This window comes from Eutrigla gurnardus (genome assembly GCF_963514095.1).
Source record: "Eutrigla gurnardus genome assembly, chromosome: 18".
NCBI lineage: Eukaryota > Metazoa > Chordata > Actinopteri > Perciformes > Triglidae > Eutrigla > Eutrigla gurnardus.
In genome coordinates this window covers 23,373,863-23,401,211 of record NC_139929.1, presented here as the reverse complement: position 1 = coordinate 23,401,211, position 27,349 = coordinate 23,373,863, and the positions used below count along the sequence as shown (strand labels likewise).

Sequence of the window (27,349 nt, the reverse complement as noted above, 5' to 3'; positions counted from 1 at the left end):
TTTCACCTGTCTCGCCTGCAGAGCTGTCCATTTGGAAGTGGCTAATTCTTTGGATACAGATGCATGTATTAATGCCCTTCGCCGTTTCATCTGCAGGAGAGGTCAAGTCACTCTCATCCGATCCGACAATGGGACCAACTTCATCGGAGCAGAGAGAGAGTTAAGGGAGGCTCTGGCGTCATTGAATCATGGGCAAATTCAAGGAGCTTTGCGGAAAGATGGAGTTAATTGGCGTTTCAATGTACCAGCAGGTTCACATCATGGTGGAGTCTGGGAGCGGGTTATCCGCATCGTGAGGAGGATTTTGAGTTCCGTGCTTAAACAGCAGAGATTGGACGACGATGGGCTTCAAACTGTAATGTGCGAAGCTGAAGCCATTTTGAACGACCGGCCCATCACCAAACTCTCGGACGATCCAAACGATCTGGAGCCGCTCACTCCCAATCATATTCTGCTCCTTAAAGGGAAACCATCTTTACCCCCTGGACTGTTTGAACCACATGATCTCTATGTAAAAAGAAGATGGAGACAGGTTCAATACATATCCATCCAAGTTAACCCGTTCTAGCAGCCCCTCAGTGGCTTTAAGCTTTAGGTTTAGCCTCTACACAGTGTCTGATTTTGGCGATGCCGCGGAGGTGGAAGTATGAGGTCTTGATGATGGAGCTGACGTGGGGATCAAAGGAGAGGGTGGGGTCCAGGATGATGCCAAGTTTGCGTGCCAGGGGGTGATGGTCGAAGTGCCGATGGTGAGTGAGATAGCCCCAGTTCAATTGAGGGTGGATTTGGTGCCTGTGAGGAGAAGTTCTGTTTTGTCGCTGTTGAGCTGGAGAAAGTTGTGAGTCAGCCATTATTTTATTGTGGAGATGCAGGTTTCGATGTGGCTGAGGGGAGGGTTTTGGGTGGGATTGGTGGTAATGTATATCTGGGTGTCGTCGGCATAGCAGTGGAAGTCCAGGTTGAGTTTGCGGATGATGTGACCAATGGGGGAGGTAGCAGATGAAGAGCATGGGGCCGAGGACTGAACCCTGGGGGACCCCCTGCGTAATGGTAGAGAGGGTGGATGAGTGGCCAGAGAGGGAGATGAACTGTTGCCTGTCTGTGAGGCGGTGCCCTCAACATCCAGCTGGCGCAGCCTTGACAGGAGGATGGTGTGGTTGACCATGTCAAAGGCTGCGCTGAGGTCGAGTTGCAGCAGGATGTTGAGGGCACCGGAGTCTGCAGAGATGAGGAGGTCATTGATGACTTTGACAAGGGCAGTTTCAGTGCTCTGGAGTGGGCGGAAACCAAACTGGAGGGGTTCATAGAGGTTGTTTGACTGGAGGTGGGTATGGAGTTGGGCGGCGACAATGCATTTGAGGGTTTTGGAGAAAAATGGCAGGTTGGAGTGGTTGGCTGGATCAAGGGTGGGCTTTTTGAGTGGGGGTGATGGAGGCAAGTTTGTAGACAGAGGGAACAATGCTCAGTCATGCTGAGCTACCAAAAAAAAGTTTGCAGCTGAAATTCCAGTCGATTGTCTGTGCGTCTATGTTTTATGCATAACTAGTTTCTTCAGATCGTAATAATATCATGGCCCCGGGTGGTGGCACGGTTCGACATGTGATCGATGTTAAGTCATCTAGATCAATAAAAGACAGTAATTGTACTTACCACTGACCATTCATTCATTCATTCATCCACCCACAAACAAAAACAACACTGATCAACCATAAAAACGATCTTTATTAAAAATACAAAATATTAAAAAGTACAAAAATTGAATTAGGGATAACAGAACAGCCCAGAGCTACTACACAGCGGCACAGATGTATTCATTTCCTTTCACCAGTTTAATGAAGGCTTTCCTCAGCTGGCCCATTCTCAGCACCTCTTGGTTGACAAGCAGCCTTCGGCGGATGATCCTCTTACAGAAGATCTTATAGTTGACATCAAACATTGGCTCATTCCTAAAACAACACATGAATGAGAAGTAAATAAATGAATATGCGTTGTGATTGTTTACTTATAATGTTAAGTTAGTAGCTCCTTGAAATGCATTATAATAAATAACTTCCTGTGTTTTCTCTAGTTTGGCAGGCCTCGTCAAAAACCTGGTGTACTGGTTGTAACAGCCTTTGTGGTACTGCACCTCCAGAGCCACACAGTCTTTGTCCTTTATATGTATAAGAATGCTTTGGTCTTCCTTCAGTTCGGCAGCTTTCTGCAATTGGCCTTAACGGAACAAAAAGGATAACTCAAATAGTTTGTTGACATATCTCTCACATAATTGAATGTGAAGATGAACTGTTAAAAAAAACTGTGTCCAGCACACACAAACATATAACCACACACTCTCTCACACACACACACACACACACAGACACACACACTAATTTCAGTCATTCAACCTGCAATTGGCAGGCCTGTCCTGGATCGGAGTCTCTTTGTTGGACTCGGGATTGTGCTGCTAGACGTCAATGGAATGGCCTCGGAGACATCGTGTTCTTCCGTAACGTCTAGCTTTCCACCTTTGCGATCGCGTTTTTGTCGGTAAACCTACGGTAGCATGTGTGATGGAAGCCAGCGTCCTCGGGAATATTTTCAAACTCCAGATGAATACAGTGTTTGTCGTTTTCAGCCACGTCCCGAGACTCAGCCTTCAGCCCAAGCCACCGTTGGAGGCTTGTTCTGAAGGTATTCCATCGTGTGGTGGTGAAATCATCGACCTCCTCGTGCTTCACAGAAGCAATATGCACATAACAGTGTACTGCTCGATGAAGCCAAGGTGGTCGCCATCTTGCCAGTCTATTGACAAAAAGCAGCTATCTTATTGGTGTAGCACCATCACGTGTCAAATCGTGCCCAAGTTGCGGCCTACTTGGGGCTTCAGACTCTTGGTCTGAGTGCCGGAGTGTAACCGGTCCTTAAAAATGCTGCTGTATGTCTCTGTCCAAAATCTGCTTCGCACGCACTCACATGCGCTGATGCAGGTCGAATGTTTACTAGAAATATGTGCAGACGGGACTTGTCAGTAAAGTTTCAGTCATGTTCTCTGTGTTGTTCTCTTGTGATGACTTCGAGACGGCGCTTCTTGAAAACAACATCAAGCCATGCCTGTGTCGTATTATGACCTGATGACGTAACAGGCAATTGGCCCGAGCAGTGGGAGTGCAAACCGGCTGGGGACCGCCTGTGGGGGGCAATCGTGCCGAGGCCCAGACGTGTCGTGATGTTGATTGATGTTTTGTGTAGTGATGTTTTGTGATGTTTTCTGTGATGTTTTTTGTAGAGATGTTCTGTGTAGTGATATTTTGTGGTATTGATGTTTTGTAGTGAGGTTTGGTGTAGTGATGTTTAGTGTAGTTATGTTTTGTGTAGTGTTGTATGTAGTGATGTTTTTGTCGTGATGTTTTTGATTTTTTGTGTAGAGATGTGATGTTTTGTGACGTGATGTTTTGTGTTTAGTTTAGTTTATTGGTTTATTTGAAACAGGGACCATGTACAAGGTTCATTAATTACGTGGGGTAAAAAGATGGCTTGTACCAGATTATAGCTAAAAGCTCATTTCCATCTGCAGTCCCTGGGCAGGTAAGAAGAATAAAATAGGATAAAAAGGAATAAGAACAACAAGCATGCACACACACACACACACAGAGGCAATCAATAATATTGAAAATAGACATATGCAGAGAGTACAGAATAATGATTAGTGCTGACAAGACTGATTACTTAAAATCCATTTTTTCAGCACACGTGAGAAAGCATGGAAATCTGTAACACTTTTTAGATTTCTGGGGAGAGTGTTCCATGCTTTGGTAGCTCTAAAAGAGAAAGCTAATTGCGCAAATGCAGTGCTCCGATTTGGGAGGCTACAATCTCCCCTAGTGATTGATCTGGTGGCTCTGCCTATTCGTTCAGAGCAGGGTTGGACAAATGTTTTCAGTGGTGGTGGAGCGGCATTGTGAATTATTTAATGTATTAGGCGCATGTCAGAATATAGTATGAGGTTTTCGAGGCTAAGCATGTTATACTTGCCCAGTATGGCACAGTGGTGGTAATGAATTGATCTTTTGTCTAGCATTTTCAGAGCTTGTTTGTAATGTGATCTAATGGATTTCAAGGCAGTCTTGTTAGCCTGGGACCAGCTTGACATACAGTAATGTAAGTGAGACATAATCATAGCATTTACAACATAGGTCTTAGCAGCATCAACAGTTAATGAATTACGAATGTGTCTAAAATTAGCTATGCTATACTTCACTGTATTACCCAGCTTTTTAATGTGTTTTTTAAAAGTGAGTCTAGAGTCTAAAGTCACTCCCAGGTATTTAAACTTATCAACATTTTTTAACTTTTTTCCATCTATGTATATGTTTGGAATAGTACTTTGTTTAAATCTATTTCGAAAGAACATGGTTACAGTTTTATCAGTATTTAATGTGAGACAAGAATTGTTCATCCACTTTGTGACTTTAGTAAGTGTTTGTGTCAATTTGGTGACAACCTTTCCTGGCTCTTTGCCATGTGTAAACAGGACTGTCATCAGCATACATCAATATCTCCACACCGTCACATACTGATGGGAGATCGTTGATGTATGTGCTGAACAAAAGCGGCCCCAAGATGGAACCTTGCGGTACCCCCATGGAACATGCTCTTAAGGAGGATGTTTTATCCTTTGTCCTAACACATTGGGCACGATTTAACAAATAGGACTCGATCCAGTCTAGTACACTAGGGGACAACTGAAAGCTAGATAACTTGGAGAGGAGTACTGGGTGATTCACAGTGTCAAAAGCCTTACGTAGGTCTAAGAACACAGGACCCACTACTCCTCCCTTGTCAAGACTAGCCTTAATGTGTTCAGTAAGATAGCAGCATGCAGTGTCAGTAGAGTGGTTAGCTCTAAAGCCAAACTGCATGGGATGCATTCGATTTTTTGCGTTGAAGTGCGCTATTAACTGCTCTGACACTGTTTTTTCAACCACCTTAGAGATGGCTAGCAGTATACTAATTGCCCTATAATTGCTGACATCCTGTCTATCCCCTGCTTTAAAGATAGGAGTTACTATTGCTGTTTTGAGAGCATTAGGAAGAACATTTTCCTCCAATGATCTATTTACAATGTGTGTTATGGGATAGGATAAGACATCCTTGAAATTCTTTAGAAGAAACGTATCAAAACCCCAAGTATCTTTTGCTTTGGAGTTGGATACTGTTGATCAAATTTGATTTATTTTGACATCTATATGATTAAAATTCAGGAAGGTAGATTTATTGTCTACAACCTTTGGTTGTTGAGGATCTAATGAATTGCTACACAATTCTAATCAATAAAACTATTGGCAATTATTAAGCTATCATTCTGTGAAGTACCATTTATTTTAAGCTGTAGGGGTGCATTTTTTTGTCGTTATTTTCCTGAGAGTTGATCAATGGTTCTCCATAATAATTTTGAGTTGCCTTTTGCTTGTGTTATAATTTCAAGGAAATAGTTTGCTTTGGCCTTTCTAAATTGTGATGTAGTCTTGTTTCTGAGGCTTTTATATATTAAGTATCAAGAATGCCTCGAAAGACACTAACAGCCCCATAGCGCTAACACTGATTAGATTGGGGCGATGCGCCTAACGCATCCACAACGGCATATTCTAACCACTAATAGTGCTCAAAATAGCACCAAACCTCTTCAGTAGCATGATAAGGGTCCTTACACATAAAACCAACACCAACAACGTAGTTAGCGAACCCGGAGTAATGAGTTGCCATAATGTGGTGTTAAACCAGGGCAACATTTGTTTTCGATGTTTAAGATGAATGTTTTTTCTGTATTTAGATACAAGATATTTAATAGTATCCAATATGTTTTTGCAGGCCTGTTCACTATTCTTATCCTTCACAACATTAACCCAATTTGTTTGTCTAAATTCATTTTCAAAGTGCTGCATTTCTTTCTTTGGGATAAGTGAGATAAAATGTTTCCCTTCTGATGTATTCTTATTTGAGTCACATCTTTGACAGCTGCCTTGTGACCAGGGTAAGATTGTGGTCTGATGACCCAGTAATTAAGTTATATGTTTTTGATATGCGTTCTGTTTTATTTGTAAAAATTAAATCCAATAGAGTCTTTGAAGACCTTGTTATCCTTGTTGGATTTTCAATTAGCTGAGTTAGGTGGAATTTATTAGCAATATCCTTAAAGTGTAAGACCGGCGAAAATGGACCCCGTAGTCTTTTTCGCCATGAAAAAACATCAAATAAGCCATCCAGACATTTTTTTTCAGTGATCACCCATGTATCGAGAAAGCCTCGAAAGACGCTTACAGCCCCATAGCACTAACACTGATTAGATTGGGGCGATGCGCCTAACGCATCCCCAACCACTAATATTGCTCAAAATAGCACCAAACCTCTTCAGTAGCATGATAAGGGTCCTTACACATAAAACCAACACCAACAACGTAGTTAGCGAACCCGGAGTTTATTAAAAAGGACTGTTTTGAAAGACTAACTCACTGCCCAACTTCCAGGTACTCTCGTAGTATAGTCCGTACAAGTCGATTATCGAATGCAATGCAACAGGAGATGATTTGTTCCAGCAAAACACGTAAACGTTGTGGTTTGTGGCAGTTTTGTGAAATATTAGTTAATAATAGATGGTAAAAGGTTTGGAATAGTTTGTAAAAAACGTTGATAAAAGTCCCAGACAGCAGCTTTCTCTGCAGCACCGAAATGCCACACAAGATCTCAGGGGGTGTGGCCGTCTATTGACGGAAGGGGCTACAGGTAGCGTTAGGTCACTATGGGTCAGTGGGTCGCGTTAGTGTCCAAGCATTAGAAGGCAAGATTGAACACTCACACACAGGAACTGAAATGGCTGAGTCTACAGATTTCAATCAGACCGATGACTTCTACGATTTCGATGGGCGCCCATACCTATTTGAGCCAGAGTACACAGAGGAAGAGCTGCAGGAACAGGATGAAATGAGTCGGAGGATGAGAGAACAGCCAGCGGAGGAGGTCAAGCAGTCTCGATGTGCAGGCATTTTTTGGTGTGCCTGTGGCTACTGTGAGCCCATGGGCACCGAATTAGAATGTTTATGCTGCCAAGAGAGTGACATTTTTTGTCGTCGCCTGGAATCATTGAATACGGCAACACGCTGTGTGACTGCTATGGAGGATTTCCCCGTCCTCATCAACCGCACCATCTTGGACACTTTTTTCCATGTCCCCAAAATCAATTGGAAGAAGCGACCGATTCCGGAGGGACCTGACGGGCAGTTACCAAACAACTAACACAGTCATTTTCATGAGTGAGATTGCTTTATATTTCTCAAGACTAATGATTAGTCATCTAGTTTTTCATCATAGCTCGTTTTGTACTGGTAAAGTGGTACTACTGCTAGTGCTCACCTTTTGCCTTTTTTATCCAAGGAGGTTATGATGGCAGGCCTATTGTTATGTAAATCAAGATGACTACAGTGGCTTATTTCTGACCCTTGTTTGTGTCTCCCTCCCCCTCTCCAACCCACCCCCAGTCAGTGCAGACTGGTGGCCTATCGCATAGTCTTGGAGTGGGCCCTGAGAGGAGAGCGCCTTGGCCGCAGTCAAAGGAGAGTGCTGCCTAGCTGTTTGGTGAAAGCCATTAGGAATAAGTACCCCTCCCCCACTGGAGAGTACCAAGGTTTCAAGGAGGCAGAAGACATCACCAGAATATTCTAACCATTTTGATAACAACTATGTGAATTTCATGTGTATTATGTAAATTTGTATCATATTGTAATGCTCATGCAAATATTTGTATAATACCTATAAATAAAAGTAATTTGTGTTGTATTTCAAGAACTTGTTTATTGTGTAAATAAGGAATAAAATGCACACCCTCAGAGGTGCTGGCAAGGTAAATGATTACAGACTGGATAGCCGCACACTCAATGCCGTTGGTATTGTTTACTTGGGCTCATCAACGTTTCGGGCCTATGTCGACACCTTGACAGTCCGAAATGTTGGTGTTATCAAATAAACAAGACCAAAGACATTGAGTGTGTGGCAACCACGTTTTTTAAATAACTTGTTAGTTATGAAACTATATACAAAAACCAAATCTACAAATGTAAAAAATAATAGAAATGGAAACAAGTGATTGTCATCAAAGCTTCAAAAATCCTTGAACCGGGACGTAGTCTTTGCTATTGGCTCAGATTTATCAGGCCTTGGCACCGGGGCAATGTTTATTAAGAGTTTTTTTTGACGAGCGGGGGGTCGGGGCCATTCTCCGATGTTGTGTTCCTCCCTCAGCTTCAAAGCTTTCTCCATCAGGCCTTGTCGGAAGTGCTGGGTGGTTGGCTCATATATGGGCCTGGCCACCCACCGACTGCTTTGCTTTGAGTAGGCAAATGAGTACCTGGGTTGTCCTAACACACACAGGACAATTATGGACTATATGGTGCTAGAATGGTGATTGTAGGTTGACAACTCCATTGATCTTTCAAGTATTAGAAAATGTTTATTATCTTTATGACAGATTAAAGAAGAAGTCTTCTCTTTACCTTCTCTTGTTTTAGCCTGTGGCCCGCCAACATTGGCGTTGTGGTCAATAACTGCCAGCTGTGTGCGGGCCAGCATGCAGTCATACCCGAAGTGTAGCCTTTTCTGGGTGTACTTCAGTATCCCTGAATGATACACCTCAAGGGACCCTGTGTATGTTCAATTTACCCCATCAAAATATATTAGGCAAAATTAGGTAATAACGTGTTCAGAAACAGTTCGAAAAGTTAGATTTACCACAACTACTTCTAGAACTACAGTGTCTGGTTATTCGAGTGACACAGTAGAGCATTGCTACTGATAGTCATGCATACTTACTTACTCAAACTTACTTGAGTTATAGGAATAACACATTTCTCAAAATCTCAAGTGAATTATTTTAAAGGCATACCAGTGTGCTTGAAAAGGGCCATCTTCAGGAAGTCACACAGGAGGTTCTTTCCCAGGACTATGCCTTTCAGAGCACAGAAAGCTGGAGAATCAGCCTTGATCCACCTCTTCTTTCGTTGTTCCTCCTCCGTCAATGGTGCATGCTGACATGTATATTCACCACCATCCTCCTCACATCTATGCACACCACAGATGTGGTGCAGCAGTGATGTCCATCGACGCACACATTCCTGGAAGACAGAGTAGTAATGAATGTTTTGCGTTACACAATTGGAACATTTCAGTTTCAATATGGTGCCCCTGCCCAATGACAACACATAAGTTCCTTCTTACCTTTCCATCACCACGACTTGAGCTACAGGACCAGTAGAGGTGATTGCAGATTGATTTTAGCCATGGCAGTATATCCCTATTTTCTTTTTTGTTGCCTAGGGACAGAACTTTTTTCTTTATGTCTAGATAAAACAAAAAGGGTGAAAAGGGTAGATTTTACCAACAGCAAAAAGAACAAAATATATGGTGTGAAAATATGGGTTGTTGTAGATGTTTCACTTACTCTTGCTGACATGCCTTGCGTCGAACTCATGACGGATGTGGCCATAGTTCTCCCTCATAATTTTGCGTATAGATGAGGCTCGATCAGTGGTTATGACACCAACATTCACATCCATAGAAAGAAGATGGTTCAGGCCTCTTTCAAATCCCACTGCCTCCATGGCTACGGAGCTGGAAGCCTCTGTGACCTATGGAATAACATTGTCTTATTTGACAGAACATGATTGTCTTGGTAATATATTTTTGTCCATGATCTTTGCATGCAGATTTACCTGGACTAACTCAAAATGGAGAATTTTTTTAGTTGCATCGCCGGGAAGGAGTATGTGGAGAATTCGGCGCTGAAACCTGTAAAATAAATACATACACATAAATATAGCTGTACCTATGGTGTTTAAAATTACACTCAAGTTGATGTAATAATCATGCATACCTGGGCTGTCACACCTGGCATCTCCTCCCAAGTCAACTCTCTGTCCGGAAGAACTCAGTTGTCTGACATGCTCCAAGTTGTGATCTTGCTGAGCCTTGTATGCGTCGTTTATAGCTGGAATAAGGTATTTTGATTGAATGGCATAGAATTGTGTTTTACTGGGGAGTTGTAGGTTGATAAGTTGTGCCCAGTCATTTATGTCTGTGAAGGTGGCTCCTGTATACAAGATGGCAGCACAGGTCAGTATGTTGTTACATCCCATCTGCCTCTGGTCCGGACACGATTCCCATTAGGGGTGGGAAAAAAAATTGATATTGCAATATATTGTTGTGCTCTCTGTCGCAATGAATAAATCGATACACTGACGACAAATATCGATATTTTGGGTCTACGGGTTTTTTTAGACTCCCGTCGGTGCGTCTAAAGGGACGTTCACACCGGACGCGGTAGACGCGAATTGAGCGGCGACTTTACATTGAAAATCAATGTAAATGGCACGATGACACGCAATTCAGGCGGAGGCAGCGCGAATGGAGCGTCTGGCGCGTCTGACGCGAATGAAGCGAATAGTCCAAAATGATCAAGCGGCGCGATACACGCGTCTCACGCGATTGTATTCGCGTCTATCGCGTCCGGTGTGAACGCCGCATAAGCGTGGCCGTGTGCTGGCCGGTGCTGTTGTGAGCTTCAAGCGCTTTTCACACAGCATTGAGGGCATGAGGACCCACTTTTTGGCCTGGCTCGATTGCCTATTTACGGGCAGGATTCCGGGCGGCGCATGTGTGGATCCGCGGAGCCGTGTGCTGCCCGGTGTTGCTGTGAGCTCCAAGCGGTTTTCACCCAGCTCTGAGGGCATGAGGCCCGACTTCCCAGGTACTGGATGGGTGAACATAACTCTGCACATAATTGGTTGCATACTGAAATGTGCCCAATATTTAATTCTGATGTTATTCTTATCTTGTTTAGCTATTGTTAAACTAAAACGGGCCCAAGTTTAAATAAAACAAGTTGCTACTGACTTTTCAGTATCAGAAAGCACTGTCCTGGTTTACATAAGACATGTTATTAATGTTCATGCACTTTAATGTGTCCAGCTGGACAGTGTTTATTCATTTGTACATTGTACGAAGTTTTGGAATTTATTTTTTATGCATATTTTTTCTTTTTCAGTCACATATCGTGATATATCGTTGATGAAATTTCTTGCAATATATCGAATATCGCAGATATCGTGTATCGTGATATTATCGTTATCGTGGGCCAAATATTGTCACAGTATCGAATCGTGAGTTACCCGTATCGTCCCACCCCTAATTCCCATTGTCCGCTGTGTCCATACAGGCACGTCCAATTCATTTTTATTTGGCTGCCATGTTTTGTAGTTGTCTTTTCTTCTATGGCCGTTCCGCACTGGCTGCAGGTTTTAAAAAGTTCCATTAGTTTAGTCTCGTCTACCAACCACCTCCTGGTTGCCGAGCTATTCCAAGAGCCTTTACTGGATGTAGAACCTGAACCCGATCCTGGACTAGATAGGGGGGTGTCGCTCAGTGGCTTGAAGCTATCGTCAGCTGTGTCGTCCAGTCCAAATTCACTAAAACTTGTGCTCATCTCGTGTAGAGGGTCGTCTTCATCTTCCTATCGAATCTACAGGGGTACATTTGGGGTTTTATGAAAAGAAGTTTCAACAATGACATCAAAGCATACAGTTAGCACTCACTGGTGAAACGTCTCCCGGGGCAGCATGAGGGAGTGTCCATGATGCCGATGTAGCACCCATTACCTTGCAATAATAAAAATAACAAAAAACCATTTCAGAATGTCAATTCAGTTGGCTTGAAACATCAACGGCAACACTTGTGATGCAAGGCTTACCTCTGAACGTTTCCACGTTGGAGGCCGTGCCAGGTATCTGCCAGATAGCGAGGGCTGTGTGCGTGGCCTGACCACGGCTGGTTCTGGACTTTTTAGGGAGAATACCAAAGGGATAGTGGTCTTCGTTGGGGTAGACTGAGTGGCTCCAGCAAGCTCAGAAACGACCATGTGTGTTCCAGAAGACTGAACACCACAAGCCTAAAATGTTGAAGGAGAATATTCAATACCGAAATCAGTAGTCTACTACCTATTTCGATAACATTAGTGGATTCATTTCAAACAGATAGGCCTACTAATACCACTGCTACTTCCATGCCATACAGAAGTTCAATCTTGTATCTGATGATGGGAAATCTGAACATTACACTGTAAAATGCTGAAAGCTTAGTATGCGTAATGTGTACTGTCTTTTGGCAAACTAAGCAGACCACTGTTACCAATGGGATCAACATGTAGGCTACTTCATAACAACTCTCTCAATCATTCAGCACCCATCCCCCATCCATCTCAGCATGACTCCTTACACAATAAATCAAGGGTTAGCCTACCTGGACAACTCACAAGATCATCTTTCACTTTCTCGAATTGATACAACAGAGTAATGGAAGAAAAGTCATCACTTTATATAAAACGTTCACTTTTTACATGATTGTCTCAATGCAAATAAAGTTAGGGCTTCAGGACGTATAACTAGCACTACACTTTGTGTTGTGATGCATCCTCCCCCACACCAATTTTGAACCATCGTATATTACACAACAAATAAGCAAACAACTTTACCTCCAGTCTATCCGTAGCCAGTTGATGCACTCGTGGGATAGCATTCTTCTTCAAGGACTTCTTCTTTGGATTCTCTCGGTCAGCAGCTCTTCTGGGAAATACAAAGTCGTCCTTTTCAAAATGTTTGCTGCAGACACGGTAATCCTTATGCCTCAGCGTCTCGATCGGAGTCTCAATATCCAGCTTCAAAACAATCAGCCACTGGTTCACCAGAGCCCGGTCATTGTACCGCAATGGCAGCCCATGAAACGATTCTGGATTATACATTTTCATTTTTGTTTCACAGCCAGGGAAAGCACAAACACGAACCATTCTGTCACTCTGCACTTCCAGGTGTGTAGGCTAATCGTGTTTTCCGGTGCTTGAACTCACATGTGCTGTATGTCTTCCGGAGACAAAGTGTCAACACGAGCTCAACCCACTAGCCACGGTAACCACATCTCTGAGGGAAAAAATTTGTTTTTGTTGTGTACAACTCCTTTCATTTCCGTGTCAACACTCGATAGACATCATCACAAACAGCCAAGTAACGCATTTTCCATGGAATTATAAATGCCAACTCCAGTGCATTCGGTAATCGACTTGTATGGACTACCTGTCAACATGGACCTACTGGTAAGGCACAGACTTGTAAACTAGTCTTTTTTAATAAACTCTGGGTTCGCTAACTACGTTGTTGGTGCTTAGTTTTATGTGTAAGGACCCTTATCATGCTACTGAAGAGGTTTGGTGCTATTTTCAGCAATATTAGTGGTTAGAATATGCCGTTGTGGATGCGTAAGGCGCATCGCCCCAACCTAATCAGTGTTAGCGCTATGGGGCTGTTAGTGCCTTTCGAGGCTTTCTTGATACATGGGTGATCACTGAAAAAAAATGTCTGGATGGCTTATTTGATGTTTTTTCATGGCGAAAAAGACTATGGGGTCCATTTTCGCCGGTCTTACACTTTAAGCTGTTTCCTTCTTGTTTTATCTAGCCAATTCAGATTGAAATCGCCCATTAGTAGCACTTCTTTACCTTTACATGTTTTAAGTATAGCAGACAGTTTGACTAAGAACATATCATTTTCAGATGGTGGTCGATATAGAACAATAACATTAAAAGACATTTCAGGAGAGAGATTAATGGTGACACCAACACATTCAATATAATTTGGCATATCAAGCGGTTTACACTGAACAGTGTTAATTTCGTTAACGAAAACTATGACGAAATATGTTCGTCAAAAGCATTTTTTCTATGACTAAGACGAGACGATGACGAGCTAAAAATAGATCCTTGATGATAAAAACTATGACGAGATGTCTGCTTCGTTTTCGTTAACGAGACGGGACGGGTCTAAAATGTTAATGGTGTGTTCTACGGACATTCAAAAAAAAACATGCGTTTTTTTTCCTCTTAAACAAGAAAAACGGGGCTAAACAACGGTACCCTGCTTGCCCATGTGAGCGATTTATTTCTGACAACAAAACAAATGCGTAAAGTTGAAAAGATGTGACTAGATGTCTCCTCGTCTCCGTGGTGCATTTCTCCGTTTTGTTTATGTATATCGATCATTATTTTCATCCGCCATCTTGCTAGTGACGTATAGAGTTACGTTTATGCATCGGACGCTCGTATTGGCTCCCGTAGCGGCTTTTACAGCCAATCGAAAAGCCTGATTTACGCTTGGCCGTGTTTGTTTGCCCAAACGGGAGACACGGAGGAGTTCACAGCAGAGCAAATGAAGGTCAAAGAGTTATTGTAGTGATAGAGAAAGTTAAATACATAAATGGCACAGAATATGTACACTATATACACGCATATTAAGGGCAGGGAGTGGAAAGGACCATTCCTGGCAACAAAACCGCCCATGGACACTACCCAAAATAATATCCATATTTCATAGACAGAAGCAGCTAGAAGCTTGATGGAATGGAATTGTCCTTTTGTAATAGTTCGCCACATGCAGCCCATAGGAAAAGATTCAACATAGGCCAAGTTATGGACCGGCAGCTTAAAGCAGACGCATGGGGGCGGCAGTGCTAAAATGTGACTAAAAGTAATGACTAAAAGTTGACTAAAAGTTGACTAAAATGTTTTTACTTTTCGTCGACTAAAACTATGAAGGTAAACAATGACTAAAATGTGACTAAAACGAATTAGCATTTTCGTCTAAAGACTTAGATTAAGACTAAATCTTAAATAGCCGCCAAAATTAACACTGACACTGAATTGGTTCTTTGACATAGATCAGGACGCCACCACCTTTGCCATGCCCACGGTCCCGTCTGAAGACGCGGTATCCTGGGATATTATAAACGCCTAATGGAGTGGATGGATTTAACCACATTTACGGACAAACACAGATAATCAACATTAGAGTCTGTCAGCAAATGTTTGAGTTGTTCCGTTTTGGATACTAAGCTCCTTATATTTAGATGTCCACCAAAGATCCCTTTGGGTTTTAGCTTCGGATCCCATAGAACTTTAGCATGATTAACAGTCTGAAACATCTTAGTTTTCTGTTGTTTTGTGGCCGCGATGCTGTAGTTGCACAGTTGTGCGGATATCGATGTTGAGGTAAGCAGTCCGCATTTCGTATTATCCAGTTCAAGAGCATCGATTTCAGTGTTACCTCATTCTTTGGTGTACTCAAGTCGGTCGCCGTTGGAGAGGTGAATCACGGCTTCCGCAGCAGGCCCAAGGCCGCCAGGTGTAGTGTAGCCGTGCTGGCCATCTCCAAGTCCCGGCGGAGTTAGATCGAATTCGTTTTGAGGAAGCCTACTGTTTCCCGGCCGAGGGTTGAGATGGATGTCACCGCAGAGGAGAAGGATGGTACACAGCATGGTCGCAAACCTCCAATCACCAGGGGATGTTCTCGCTTTTGCGTGCACTGGACGACAGCGTCCGTTTGTCAACACGCTGGAGTACATGGTAAAAAGGTTCCGTGAATCATGCGTTAGGTGAGACTCGCTGCCTGTCTCCATGCAGGATCTCAAGCAGGCCGCCTGCCAGCTTCCCCACAGAGGTAGGATGATCACAATCATAAGATACATTACCAGCGAGAGAGTGTTTGATAGTTCTTGTGATCTAATGTTAATCAAATTAGACCACACTGATGGTGTTTTAACTTTACCGATACATGCAGATGGCGTTTCCCTAGACGGTATTTGGGAAGGTGAAGCCAAGCCATTGGCACCTGCCAAGCCATGACACACACCTGTTGCCATCTTCCCGCACTTGTGCTTCTAGCTTTGTGTTAATGTTGATGAGATGAAATATTTGGCTAGTCCTTACCTATTCCTAAGTGACCTAAGTGACTCGATTTAACGACTGAGGTTAGAATATTGGTTCAGCATGGCAATTTCAATATTATTCCATTGTTTTATCCAAATTACCTATTGATAGTTGCATTTATTACCCAAACATACAGAGTCATTGTAGTACTTTGGTATGTTTGGTAGTGATGTTTCGTTGTGATGTTTTGTGTAGTGACGTGTAGTGATGTTGAGTGATGTTTTGTGTAGTGATGTTGTGTGTTGAGATGCTTTGTGAAGTGATGTTTTGTGTTGTGATTTTTTGTGTAGTAATGGGTTTAGATTCCCAGGTCGGGTTCGGGTTCCTTCTGTGTGGAGTTTGCATGTTCTCCCCGTGTAAGCGTGGGTTCTCTCCCGGTTCTCCGGCTTCCTCCCACAGTCCAAAGACATTCAGGATGGGGATAGATTCATTGATGACCCTAAATTGCCCGTAGGTGTGAATGTGAGAGTAAATGGTTGTCTGTCTCTACATGTCGGCCCTGTGATAGACTGGCATCCTGTCCAGGTGTACCCTGCCTTCGCCCAATGTCAGCTGGAATCAGCTCCAGTCCCCCCCACGACCCTGAATACAGGATAAGCGGTAGACGATGGATGGATGGATGGATGTTGTGTAGTGATGTTTTGTGTTGTTTTGTGTGCGAATGACCAGGGTTGGAATTTCGTCATTTTAGGGGCACCAAGGCCACATGACAGGACACAAAGGCCATTGAGTAAAATTAGATGGTTTAACCTTTCAGATTAATACCAAAATATCCTAATGTTGGGACCTCACCAGTAGGACTACACAATGCAGCCTACAAAAGCCTACACATGCGGTCAGAACAAAGGGACAAAGGGGATTAAAAACTACACCGCCATTTTAGTTTCACTTCTCACCTAGGTGCGAAGTGCAACGTCACACAACTGGTGCCCTATTGGCTGACAACCTAAAGAACATCTTAAGAACGTTTTTCCTGCTTCCAGCTCTCTCCACCAACAGGAGGTGGTCTCCTCCACCCGCAGCATACCGCTGCAACAGGAGACCAACTGATAACGTCTGCAGCGTTTCCTTTGTCCTAGGCCACAGTCTTCTCCCCGTTTTCCTGATCCTGAGAGATCGCCACGACCGCACGATTATCTCTGTGTTCTCCCGCAGAAGAGGAACAAAACCGGTTCCTGCATTCCAGCTACCAGACGCTGTCTGAAGTAAGCTGACTAAATCGCCAAGCCGCGATTATATTGCGGCCCGCGGAAGAAAGAAACACGAACTGTTTTCTTTATTCGAGTTTGATCAACGAGAGGAAACACGCTCCGCTCTCGTCTGGACTATGCCGACTCATCACGTCCCCCGCTGACGCCGGGGCCCACGAACTACCGCCGCGTTAAGGAATGCCGCCATCGCTGGGACGGACTCGCAGCCTACGCAACGACACCAGTAAGAGGCTATCAGTCTGGGCAGAGACATAAGTTTGATAGTGTAGGATATGCTTGTAATTCTTGTTAACGTGTTTTAAGTTTTGATCACGGACCGCAGAGTCCGTTGCTTTCCGTGTTGTATTTGAATGCTGATTGTATACCCACGCCGCTGGGTTGATTTCTTTAACGGTGTTTTTGACTAAACCTCAGCCATATTCGCGAGCTCAGTAAGCGTCTACTATCAGTTAAAAGACCGCAGTGGCGCTGAATGGACGCCAGTTCATTCACGAGCTCCCATGTGATAGTAACACGCCTCCTGAGCCTCAGAATATTGCGCGCGCATTCTCCCCCTTTCTTTGTTTGTGTCCCGCTAACACACACGCACATATACACCGCCCCACACGTGTCCTACGCCAGCTGTTTCCGGCGGACGCTAAGGACATAGCTCCATCCGGTGGCTGTACCCGGCCATCTCTCGCTGGCTCTCTCTCTCTCGCGACCCTATCGGACGTCAGTGGCTCCGCCCCTGAACGCTGTGAGGAATAGCTCCATCTGGTGGCTGCACCCGGCCTTCTCTCCCTCTCACTCCCTCTCTCGCTACTCCATCTGGCGTCAGTGGCTCCGCCCCTGAACGCTGTGAGGGATAGCTCCATCTGGTGGTCGCGCCCGGCCATCTCTCTCTCTCTCGCTCTCTCTCTCTACACGCACGCACACGCACACACACACACACACACACTCCACGTGTGTCTCTTCCGTTGTTTAGCTTAGCTTTGTGTGTTAGGTAGTTAGGTAATAAGGCTTTGTTAATTACAGTGTTATTGATTGTGATCATTATTACTGATTTTAATAAATCTTATTATATTATAACTAGCGGTCTCTTGTGCTTGTTGTGTATATGTCACTGGATAACAGCAGGTTGTGAAGGCTAGTGCTTGAATTTCACGCCTTTTTAATTGTTCGATTGGTTTTGTACTTCTATGCCAATGATCACGATGATTGGCATGTGAGTATAAAACCTTTTATATTGAGACTGAATACAGTTTTAGGTTATCTTTTCCCTGATCCCAGGGTGGTGCCCCGTTTATTCATGATTATATCATGATAATATATTAAATATAATTATTAATACCAATAATCATATTGACATTAATAATTAGCTGTTGATAACCAAATCTGCTCCTGCTACATCCCCAACACTAATTCATAACAAAACATAAATTATGGAATATTATGTATTATTAAATATTTTAATACCAATATCAAGTTAATGTTACATTGGATTTTTTTTAAATAACATCGTACAAAGGAATTACTACTTGAAAGCAAAAAAACATTCTGTATGAAATATTTTTATATATATATATATATATATATATATATATATATATATATATATAGACTGCAATTTTGGGGGGCCGATCCGATCAGGATCATGCCATGCAAAATCTAGCCTTGTGCACCACTTAAAGTGGTAAAACCATTTGTACTAAAATAAGGCCTCATTTATAAAGGTTGCATGCAAACGTGTGTACACCACTTTCCACGCAAATATTGTGATCTATAAAAAGCAACCTTGACGGGAAAGTGTGCGTACCTGTAAGCAAACTCTGAGGCATGCGTACCGGTACGCACATTCTGGAGACTGGAGGGGAATCTGAAACTGAAGTCAGATTGTAGGAAGTAAACGTGAGAAGAACTATTATAATTTTGATGACTCGCACACATTTAATTTCACTACATATCATACAGGCTGCACGGCGGTGTAGTGGGTAGCACTCTCGCCTCACAGCGAGGGTTCCTTCTGTGTGGAGTTTGCATGTTCTCCCTGTGTAAGTGTGGTTTCTCTCCGGGTTCTCCGGCTTCCTCCCACAAAGACATGCAGGATGGGGATAGGTTCATTGAAGACTCTAAATTGCCCGTAGGTGTGAATGTGAGTGTGAATGGTTGTCTGTCTCTACATGTCGGCCCTGTGATGGACCGGCGACCTGTCCAGGGTGTACCCTGCCTTCGCCCAATGATAGCTGGGATCGGCTCGAGCCCCCCCGCCACCCTGAATACAGGATAAGCGGTAGATGATGGATGGATGGATACATATTAGGGTTGGGTGGTATGACAGTATTATACCGTGTGACGGTATAAAAGTGTCTACCGGTAGAGATTTTGCAATACCGTTTATACCGGAGAAAGCGCTCTGAGTCACTGTAATTACACCGCCTCGACACACGGGGCACTGCAGGCATTGCAGCAGACTGCTTGCGTGGTTGCATGAGCACGACGAAGAAGAAACGGCTTTACCTGAGTAATAACAATCATGGCGGAGGCGGAGAGTGAACGTCACGAGGAAACGGAGGCAGCGCGACCCACCCATGACGAAGAGGAGGAACTCGTTCCGAAAAAGGGCGCTACGTCTGTTGTGTGGAACTTTTTCGGATTTAGAAAATCGAACAACGAACAAAAAGCGATACTCTGCAAAGAGTGTCGCGCGACTGTTGCTGCTGCAGGTGGAAACACCGGTAACCTCTTCCACCACTTAAAGTTAAAACATGCAAAGCAGTATTGAGTCTTTCGCCAAATGACAAAAAATCACGTCGATGGAGGGAGATAACGGAGGCCATCACGACGCATACTTTTTCTCATTTGTTATTTTTATTTCTTATTAAGATGGAGCTCTGTGTTTACATTTGCACACACACTATAGCTTAAGTTAAAGCTGGAGTTCAAATGTTTACCAGACATTTGCACATTCTTTGTGGCTTATTATTTATAATATTATTATTTTGTCTTTAAAATAATGTTATGCTGCTGTGAGCAAATAAAAATAAGAGGAAAATGATCAAATGCGACAGTATGGTTATTTTTAAGCCATTACTTGAATTTACAGGGGGGAAAACCATACCGTGATATATACCGTTACCGTGATATGAAATTATTCATACCGTGATATAAGATTTTGCTCATACCGCCCAACCCTAATACATATCATACGTTAGATCCACGTTATCATGATGAATTCCAGCAGTGTTTTTGACGCTTTTACTTCGTGATATTTTTTTTCATAAACACCTTTTAAAATCCAACTCGTATCTTAAATCAAATTATTAAATGAGCGCTGTGTCACCGTAGGAGGAGACGGCCAACTGCATGTAGTAGAGGATACAATAAATACCTTCCATCACTGCAAAACACAGCGGGAATAACTAAATATTCTCCTTATTTACTGTGCATATGTCATCAACACACATAAATACAGCCATTAAGACATTGTATAATTGTTACATTTTATCCTTGTTTTAAACCACCAGAGCGCAGAGGAAATGCGCCATAATAAGTGCCACGCTCGTGCGCGCTCAGTCGTGGAGGGTGGAGAGCGCAACTTTAGCGAACTTCAGGAGGCAGACTCTACCCGGCAAAGGTGGTAGAGTCCCCAGCATGATGACCCAGTGCCACGGCCCCCTGCCCGACTGGAGGGGTATCAACAGGGCTTAAGAATCCGTGAGGATGTCATGCGGCGTTTGTAAGGTAAGGAAGACAATGTTCATTTTTAAAGTATTCTTTTATTAATATGGCAATTTCTTGCATCACAGTCTCGCTGAAGTTGCAGGACGGCATCAGTGAGCACCCGACCGCTTGATGTGCCATGCGCCTGGGGGTGAACTGCTGCTTGGCGCGCTGCTGCTTTGCGACGGACCCAGACGGTGTGCCCAGGGCCCCTCACCCTCACCCTCCTCACTGTCACCCTCCTCACCATCACCCTCCACTACTCCCAACGCTGCAGACTCTGGAAGGACAGAAACTATTTAACGTTTTGTTTTATATACAATAAAAGTTTAAAATCTGTTTACCCTTATACCTCTGGTCTCCGTCGTGTCTGTGTCTCCCTCCTTTTCGGACAGAATCCCCGTCAAAGTCACATCAAATCAAATTTCCTCAAATACTCAAGCAATACATTAAATACATGTGGGTAAAGGAGTAGAAAGATGTCATTTACCTTCAGATCGGACCACTTTTTCTTAAGTTCTGCCACCGTCGGTCCCACTGACGCCGTTGACTGCAGCAGCAATGTGTTGCCACTCGCACTGCTTCTTTTTATTTGTGATCCCGCTGCTGTGGCCACTAAATGAAATTATTTTCCGGGCTTCCACCTCCCCAACAAGTGTCTCTTTCTCAGTTTCTGAAAAGTTACGTTTCTTCGCTTTTTCTCTGACCTGTCGCCGTGATTCACCAAAACTGATTGATTGACTGATTGACTGACTAGCATATACTACTTGTGTGATGTGTTAAATGAGCGTCGGAAATCCAATTAGCTCGATTGCATTTAAACGATGAAAGGTGAACTATTGCTCGTGTCACACATTTACACGACTCTTCAACAAGAAAAGTTGCTGTGCGTCATAAACATGTCGATGCATATAACGGCGGCCTTGTACGAGCAACTACTGGCATTTTATCTTTTTCGGATCTACGCTTTGAACTGGTTAAATCTGCCAGCCTCGCCCTGGTAACACGTGTTCACCACGTCACGTCTTTTCCTCCTTGCCAGCTCGCTCCGTTCACAAAGAACGCTGTCTCGACTCGTCTCTCCTCTGATGCGGCTCTGTGACGACCTCCCTTGGTGTTCCGCCTTGGTGTTTACACTGATGACGGGGCGGAAAAAAGGTGTGCTACTCCAGCAATGAAGAGGCAGCATAAAAGGAGCTTGACGAACTCCAGCAGTTTAAAGCATTCAGAGATGGTATTAGTTAGATGGATTAGTATGATTAGCCCAGCATGTAAACGGTTACACCTTCAAAAAATAGAATCACATAAGATTCCCTGCTGGAAACACATAATTCATTTTTTCATAATGTAGTGATTGACGGCCAGATGTTATAAAAAAGGACAACGTCCAGCCCAAAGTGAAACAATGTGGTTTTATTTGATATAATCCGTATTGTGAGTTATATGTGTCTTGAAACAACAAAGAATGTGTTGATCACTCAAAGACAATAAATTAACTTTTCTAACAAGTTAATTTGGTTACTGGACGTTACAAAAAAGACAAATTACTTCAATAGATGGAGATGATTTCTTTTAGTGAAATTTAATAATCACAATTCTGAATCCACAGTCTGCTCATGTAGTTAGTGTGTGTGTGTGTGTGTGTGTCCATGCAGCAGCATCTCATTTGTCCTGGCGAGCAGCTCTGCTACTTTAATCCACACATATCTGTTGTGCAGCAGCTGACAGGCAGCAGATCTGCTCAGTGGAGCGATGCTGCAGTAAGGATTAGATGTGCGGCTGACACATATCTGATCCCAGGACAGACGGGAAGACACACAAGTATTATTCTACTGTCCTGTACAGCAAATCTGCCCTCTGACAGAACAGAGCAGTATGACAGTAAAGCAGCTAGAGCACCTTTGACAGGAACATATAAAGTTTAATATCAGGAGCGGAGAGGACAACTCTTTACTTGGACTGTGCAAAACAATCTGTTCACCATGGTAACAGTGACATCACAGATACACTCTGCTCTCATTTCATCAAATGGACAGAGTTGAGATCTTTGTCTTATCACACCTGTCCCTCTCCACTACGGGACCAGGTCTGCAGGATCCTGCCTCTGGTCCTTCATTCAGTCTAGGTACCAACACACACGCACGCACATATGCACGCACACACAGCATGCGCATGTGCATGCTTGGAAACAAGAGGGAGTTACCTGGTTGTTTTTGCACAGATCAGCCCACATGCTGGTCCCGTCCCCTCCACGCATCAGGACGTGGTACGTGAAGAAGTAAATCCCGGGGATGGAGCACGTGAACTTCCCGGTAGTCGGGTCGTAGTGGTTTCCCAGGTTCGTCACCACGTCATCGAACTTGAGCACCTCGTAGCCCTCGTGCTGCTTTTTCAGCCCTGCGTAGAACGCGATCTTGGGCACGGTGCTGTACGTGGCCGCGCTGATCGCACCGGCAGCTGCGCTGGATCCCGGAGGGCCCGGTAAACCAGGTCTGCCCGGTTCACCTTTGTCTCCCGGTGGCCCTGCTGCCCCAGGCGGTCCCGGCTCACCTGGATTTCCCCTCGGGCCCACCTTACCCGGACGACCCGGTTCCCCTTTAGGACCTTGGATAAAAGTGGGTAAAGACTGCACAAGGCTGTTGTCCCGGACCAAGTCCGCCGTGGCGGTGCTGGTCGGAGACTTGGTGCTGTACGGGTCGCACACCATCCTGCAGGTGCCGAGCATCTCGTAGTGCGCCGCCGTCCCCGCTGAGTTGACCAGAACTGGGATGAGGACAACCAGAACCAGAACCATAACGACCCCCAGGACCCCTGCCGCCACCAGCCGCTTCCTGCCGACCAGCCGCGTGAGCGCAGGACGGTCCGGGTGTCTGCTTTTGGGTGAAATCTTGTTGCTGGAGAGGAGCCCAAAGAGAGAAAACGTAGCGCTGTAGTGGACTTGTCAACGCAGACACCCTCCCTCGCAGTCCTCGTCCCGCTCCGTCCACACTTTATTCTGCTGATCTGCTGCTTCACAAGTCTCTCAAAGTGACCTAAAGCTCTGGACTCAGCATCTCGGAAATCCACACGTGGGCTCCGGCCCCGCTCTGATCCACATGTCCCGAACCAAAGTGTTTGTACAGCAGCTGGACTCTTAAGGTGGATCAGGGCCAGTTAGACCGTCTGTCTGATAGGAGAGCTCAAAGAGTCAAAGACACAGCGGGAGGGGAGAGATAAGAACGTGGACGTGAGGCTCCGTCGGCCAATAGAAACACGGCAGCTTCCCCACAGACCGGGACGGAGTTTCATACGGTCTGGATCCCTTTAGGAAGGATCCCGCACATCCTCAGGTCATTTATTCGCTATATTGAGGAATCCACCACATTAGTCTCTCATTATGTTTCTGTTCTAAAAGTGTGAATGACAGATCTGATAAAAGATCCTCTAAAGCTTTTATTTTGAAAAAGCAAAAGCCACTGTCTGACCAGTAAACTTTCTATTACTGGGAAAATACTACTGTAATAATACATTTACATTTAGACGCTTTTATCCAAAACGACTTACAATAACTACATTTGTTGGAAGAAAGTCCTACAGTATATATATATATAAGTACAGTAAGGACAACTACTATTACTATGAATCTAAATCTAATGTTATTGAGTAATAATATTCTATTCAGAGTATTGACTACCACATTTACATTATTTAGGATCCTAGAATAATAATTAGAGCAGCCCAGATTATTATTATGGGATGGATTTATATGTAGCAGGTTTGTCAGCTCAATGCTCATTCCGTTACTCTTATCCAGCAGCGTTTAACAAAAATACACGATTAATAATTATGTTTACACCCAATTCCTCTTATGTATGTAACTTCAAATAATAAGGTGTTTTTTCAGTGTTGTGTCCTGTTTCATAATGCTGCAGAGAGCTGCAGACTCAACAGGATAATTCCATAGGGCTTCTATTATAAGACAATAATGCATAGAGCTGCTACATGGGAATAAACCTTCCTGGACCCCCCAGGTTTATGCCCAGTGCAGGTTTAGTTAAGGATCAGCTCTGATACTTAAACATAACAACAATGAACACATGACAAGTTCTGTAAATACCAGTAAAACTCCAAGAGTGTGTTGAGGAAATATGGGCCGGATACATCTGGATTCATGATGACAGTGCTGTGAGGCCCGTCAATGGGCCCCTTTCCAGTGCGTTCTCTGAGGCCCACCAGTGGGCCCGATTCCAGTTCTCTGTGGCCCCCCAGGGGGTTCATTCCAGTGCTCTGATGCCCCCATCTGGCCCTCTGAGAGTCACACTAGTGGACCCTGTTCTAGTGTTCTGAGGCTGACCAGTTGCACCTTTTCAGTCCTCTGCGGCCCCAAACTGGTCGGTTCCAGCATTCAACATCTGAGTTAGGAACCACTCAAACATGAAACATTTTAAACCCATCGCACCTATTTAATGAAATCTGTTTTTGTTTTTTTCATCAAAATAAATGAATGATGACGTGTACTTATGTAAGCTAGCACCAACCAATGTCAAGCAACAATAGCAGGACATCCATCCATGACTCCATGTGAACTTTAGTGCTGTTGTGTGCAGAGTAGAGGTGTAACGATTCATTCGATGAATCGATGAATCGATTGTCAGTCCTTAAGATTCAACTAAATCGATCTGCTAAAATAAATAAATAGAATGAATCGTTTTGGCTTCACCAATAATCAATATAAATGCATTTAATCGGATGAATCGTGATTCTTACTTATGATTAATGTTTTAATATGTTTAAGACACTCTCTCCCCTGCCAGCATGTAGTCTACTGAAAATGTTAAAAATAACTGAGCAATGTTTAATTACATTTCTGTATTCAGCATAAAATATTATGCAGGTCTACTTTTTTATAGAATATATGTTATTTTTTCACCTTTCAGAAGAATCTCACTCGCATGTTTATTTAATGGATATAGAATTTTGGTTTCAAGTTACTGAATCGAATCATAGTTTACAGAATCGAATCATTAAAAAAAAATAGTCCTTGAATCGAATCGCCAACTACTGTATTAATCGAATCGAATCGCTGTGAAGCCAAAGATTCACACCCCTAGTGCAGAGCCATAGAAAGAGATGAATGTAGACGCTACATTGTGAACCCACCCACTTTATCAAAGTAAAGTATTTCATTAACTATACTTCATCTAAATGTTGTGGTTCACTGAGGATACTCACCATAATCTGGTTCACCAACTCTTTAAATCATGACTATTGTAAATGATCATCCATCAGTCACTATGTGCCAAGAAGTACTTTAAAGATACATTACATTTTTGAAAATGCTTTTTCTTGAGTAAACGTTTGAATGCAGGACTTTTCTTGTATTTACATAGAGGTTTGATATGATTAGAGCTGCAATGTCTGCATGTCTTCATTTACAAACATTTAGATTTACATTTACATTTAGGTCATTTAGCAGACGCTTTTGTCCAAAGTGACTTACATAAGTACATTTGTCGAAAGAAAGAAAACACAACATATCATTGCCGATAAGGTAAAAGTTAAGTAGTCGGAGTAAAGTAGTAGCTGTTCAGCAAGGATACCTTAAGTACAATGGTGCTATGATCAAAGTGCTATCGGTAAGAACATAGAAGTGCTTTTTGTTTGTTTTTTGTTGGGGGGGGGGGGGGTTTGTTAGTGGGTCATGCTATGCAGAGTCGAGGTGAAGTCTGAACAGGTGAGTCTTGAGCCCTTTTCGGAAGATGGCAAGTGACTCTGCTGTCCTGACATAGGTTGGGAGTTCGTTCCACCACTGAGGCACCAGAACATAGAAGAGTCTGGACTTTGCTGAACAACATTTGTTTGATTTCAGCGATGGTGGTACTAGCCGGCCAGCTGAAGTAGAGGAGTGAAGTGCCCGCGTCGGGGCGTGTGGTTTGACCAGTGTTTGAAGGTACATGTCCCTACTATCCCAATCAGTGCTTTAACACTGGTCTGGACATGTCCCTACTGTCCCACAGACTGGTGAGCTAGACTGGTAAGATGTTGGCTGAGAAAGACTGGTGGGAACGATTCTTGAGGTGTGAGACAAAGCGGTGAGATCAACTGGCTAGGAGTTAAGTGAGACAGATTGGTGACGTGTTGGGTTAGACAGACAGGTAAGGTTTTTGGTGAATAAGACTAGTGAGATGTTGGTTGAGACACAGATTGGTCAAACAGTGGTGAGGTGAGACAAAGTAGTGAGGCAGAATGGTGATGTGTTGTGTTAGACAGACTGGTGAGGTCTTGGGTTAGACAGGCTGGTAAGGTGTTGGGTGAGAAAGAAATCATAAAAATGGTGTGTTGAAACTATGGAATATGCCCATTATTATGTATAATGTGTGATCTATAAAATCTTCTGAGCAAGAGATGGTTTTCCTTGCCTGCTTGTCCCAACAGCTCTTGGCCGATGGAGAAATCACCCCAAGGAGGCGGGTCTATGTAGCAGTTTAGCCAATCAGCGTCCTCAAATCTATTCCATTTGGGGAATAGATTTGACTCGGAGTCTGGCTGTGCATTCTTGTCCAGCAGAGTCCGCTGAGGTCCTGACCGACGCCAACTGCTAACTGGCCTGATGATGGAAACGACA

The 27,349-nt window shown here is 43.7% G+C and overlaps 1 protein-coding gene and 1 long non-coding RNA gene across 3 annotated transcripts in view; both read right to left on the bottom strand.

Annotated features, from left to right (window-relative positions):
* Positions 1-23,915, bottom strand: part of c1ql3a (complement component 1, q subcomponent-like 3a) — a 45,970-nt gene extending 22,055 nt beyond the window's left edge. The window contains exons 1-2 of one of the 2 annotated variants that reach the window (XM_084033832.1): positions 22,949-23,915; positions 20,957-21,040 (exon numbers count right to left, since the gene is read on the bottom strand). In XM_084033832.1, the coding sequence (XP_083889958.1) occupies positions 21,005-21,040; positions 22,949-23,539 (627 nt within the window). In that variant the 5' untranslated portion in view covers positions 23,540-23,915 and the 3' untranslated portion in view covers positions 20,957-21,004. Of the gene's footprint in view, positions 1-20,956; positions 21,041-22,948 lie in introns of those variants that run through there. The other variant, XM_084033831.1, reaches the window with a different exon arrangement.
* On the bottom strand, positions 8,296-9,049 carry LOC311029004. The gene is made up of 3 exons (XR_014598830.1): positions 8,915-9,049; positions 8,526-8,672; positions 8,296-8,390 (listed from the first exon to the last, which is right to left on the bottom strand). It is a non-coding gene; the product is annotated as an uncharacterized lncRNA (long non-coding RNA).
* Positions 23,916-27,349: the final 3,434 nt, after the last annotated feature.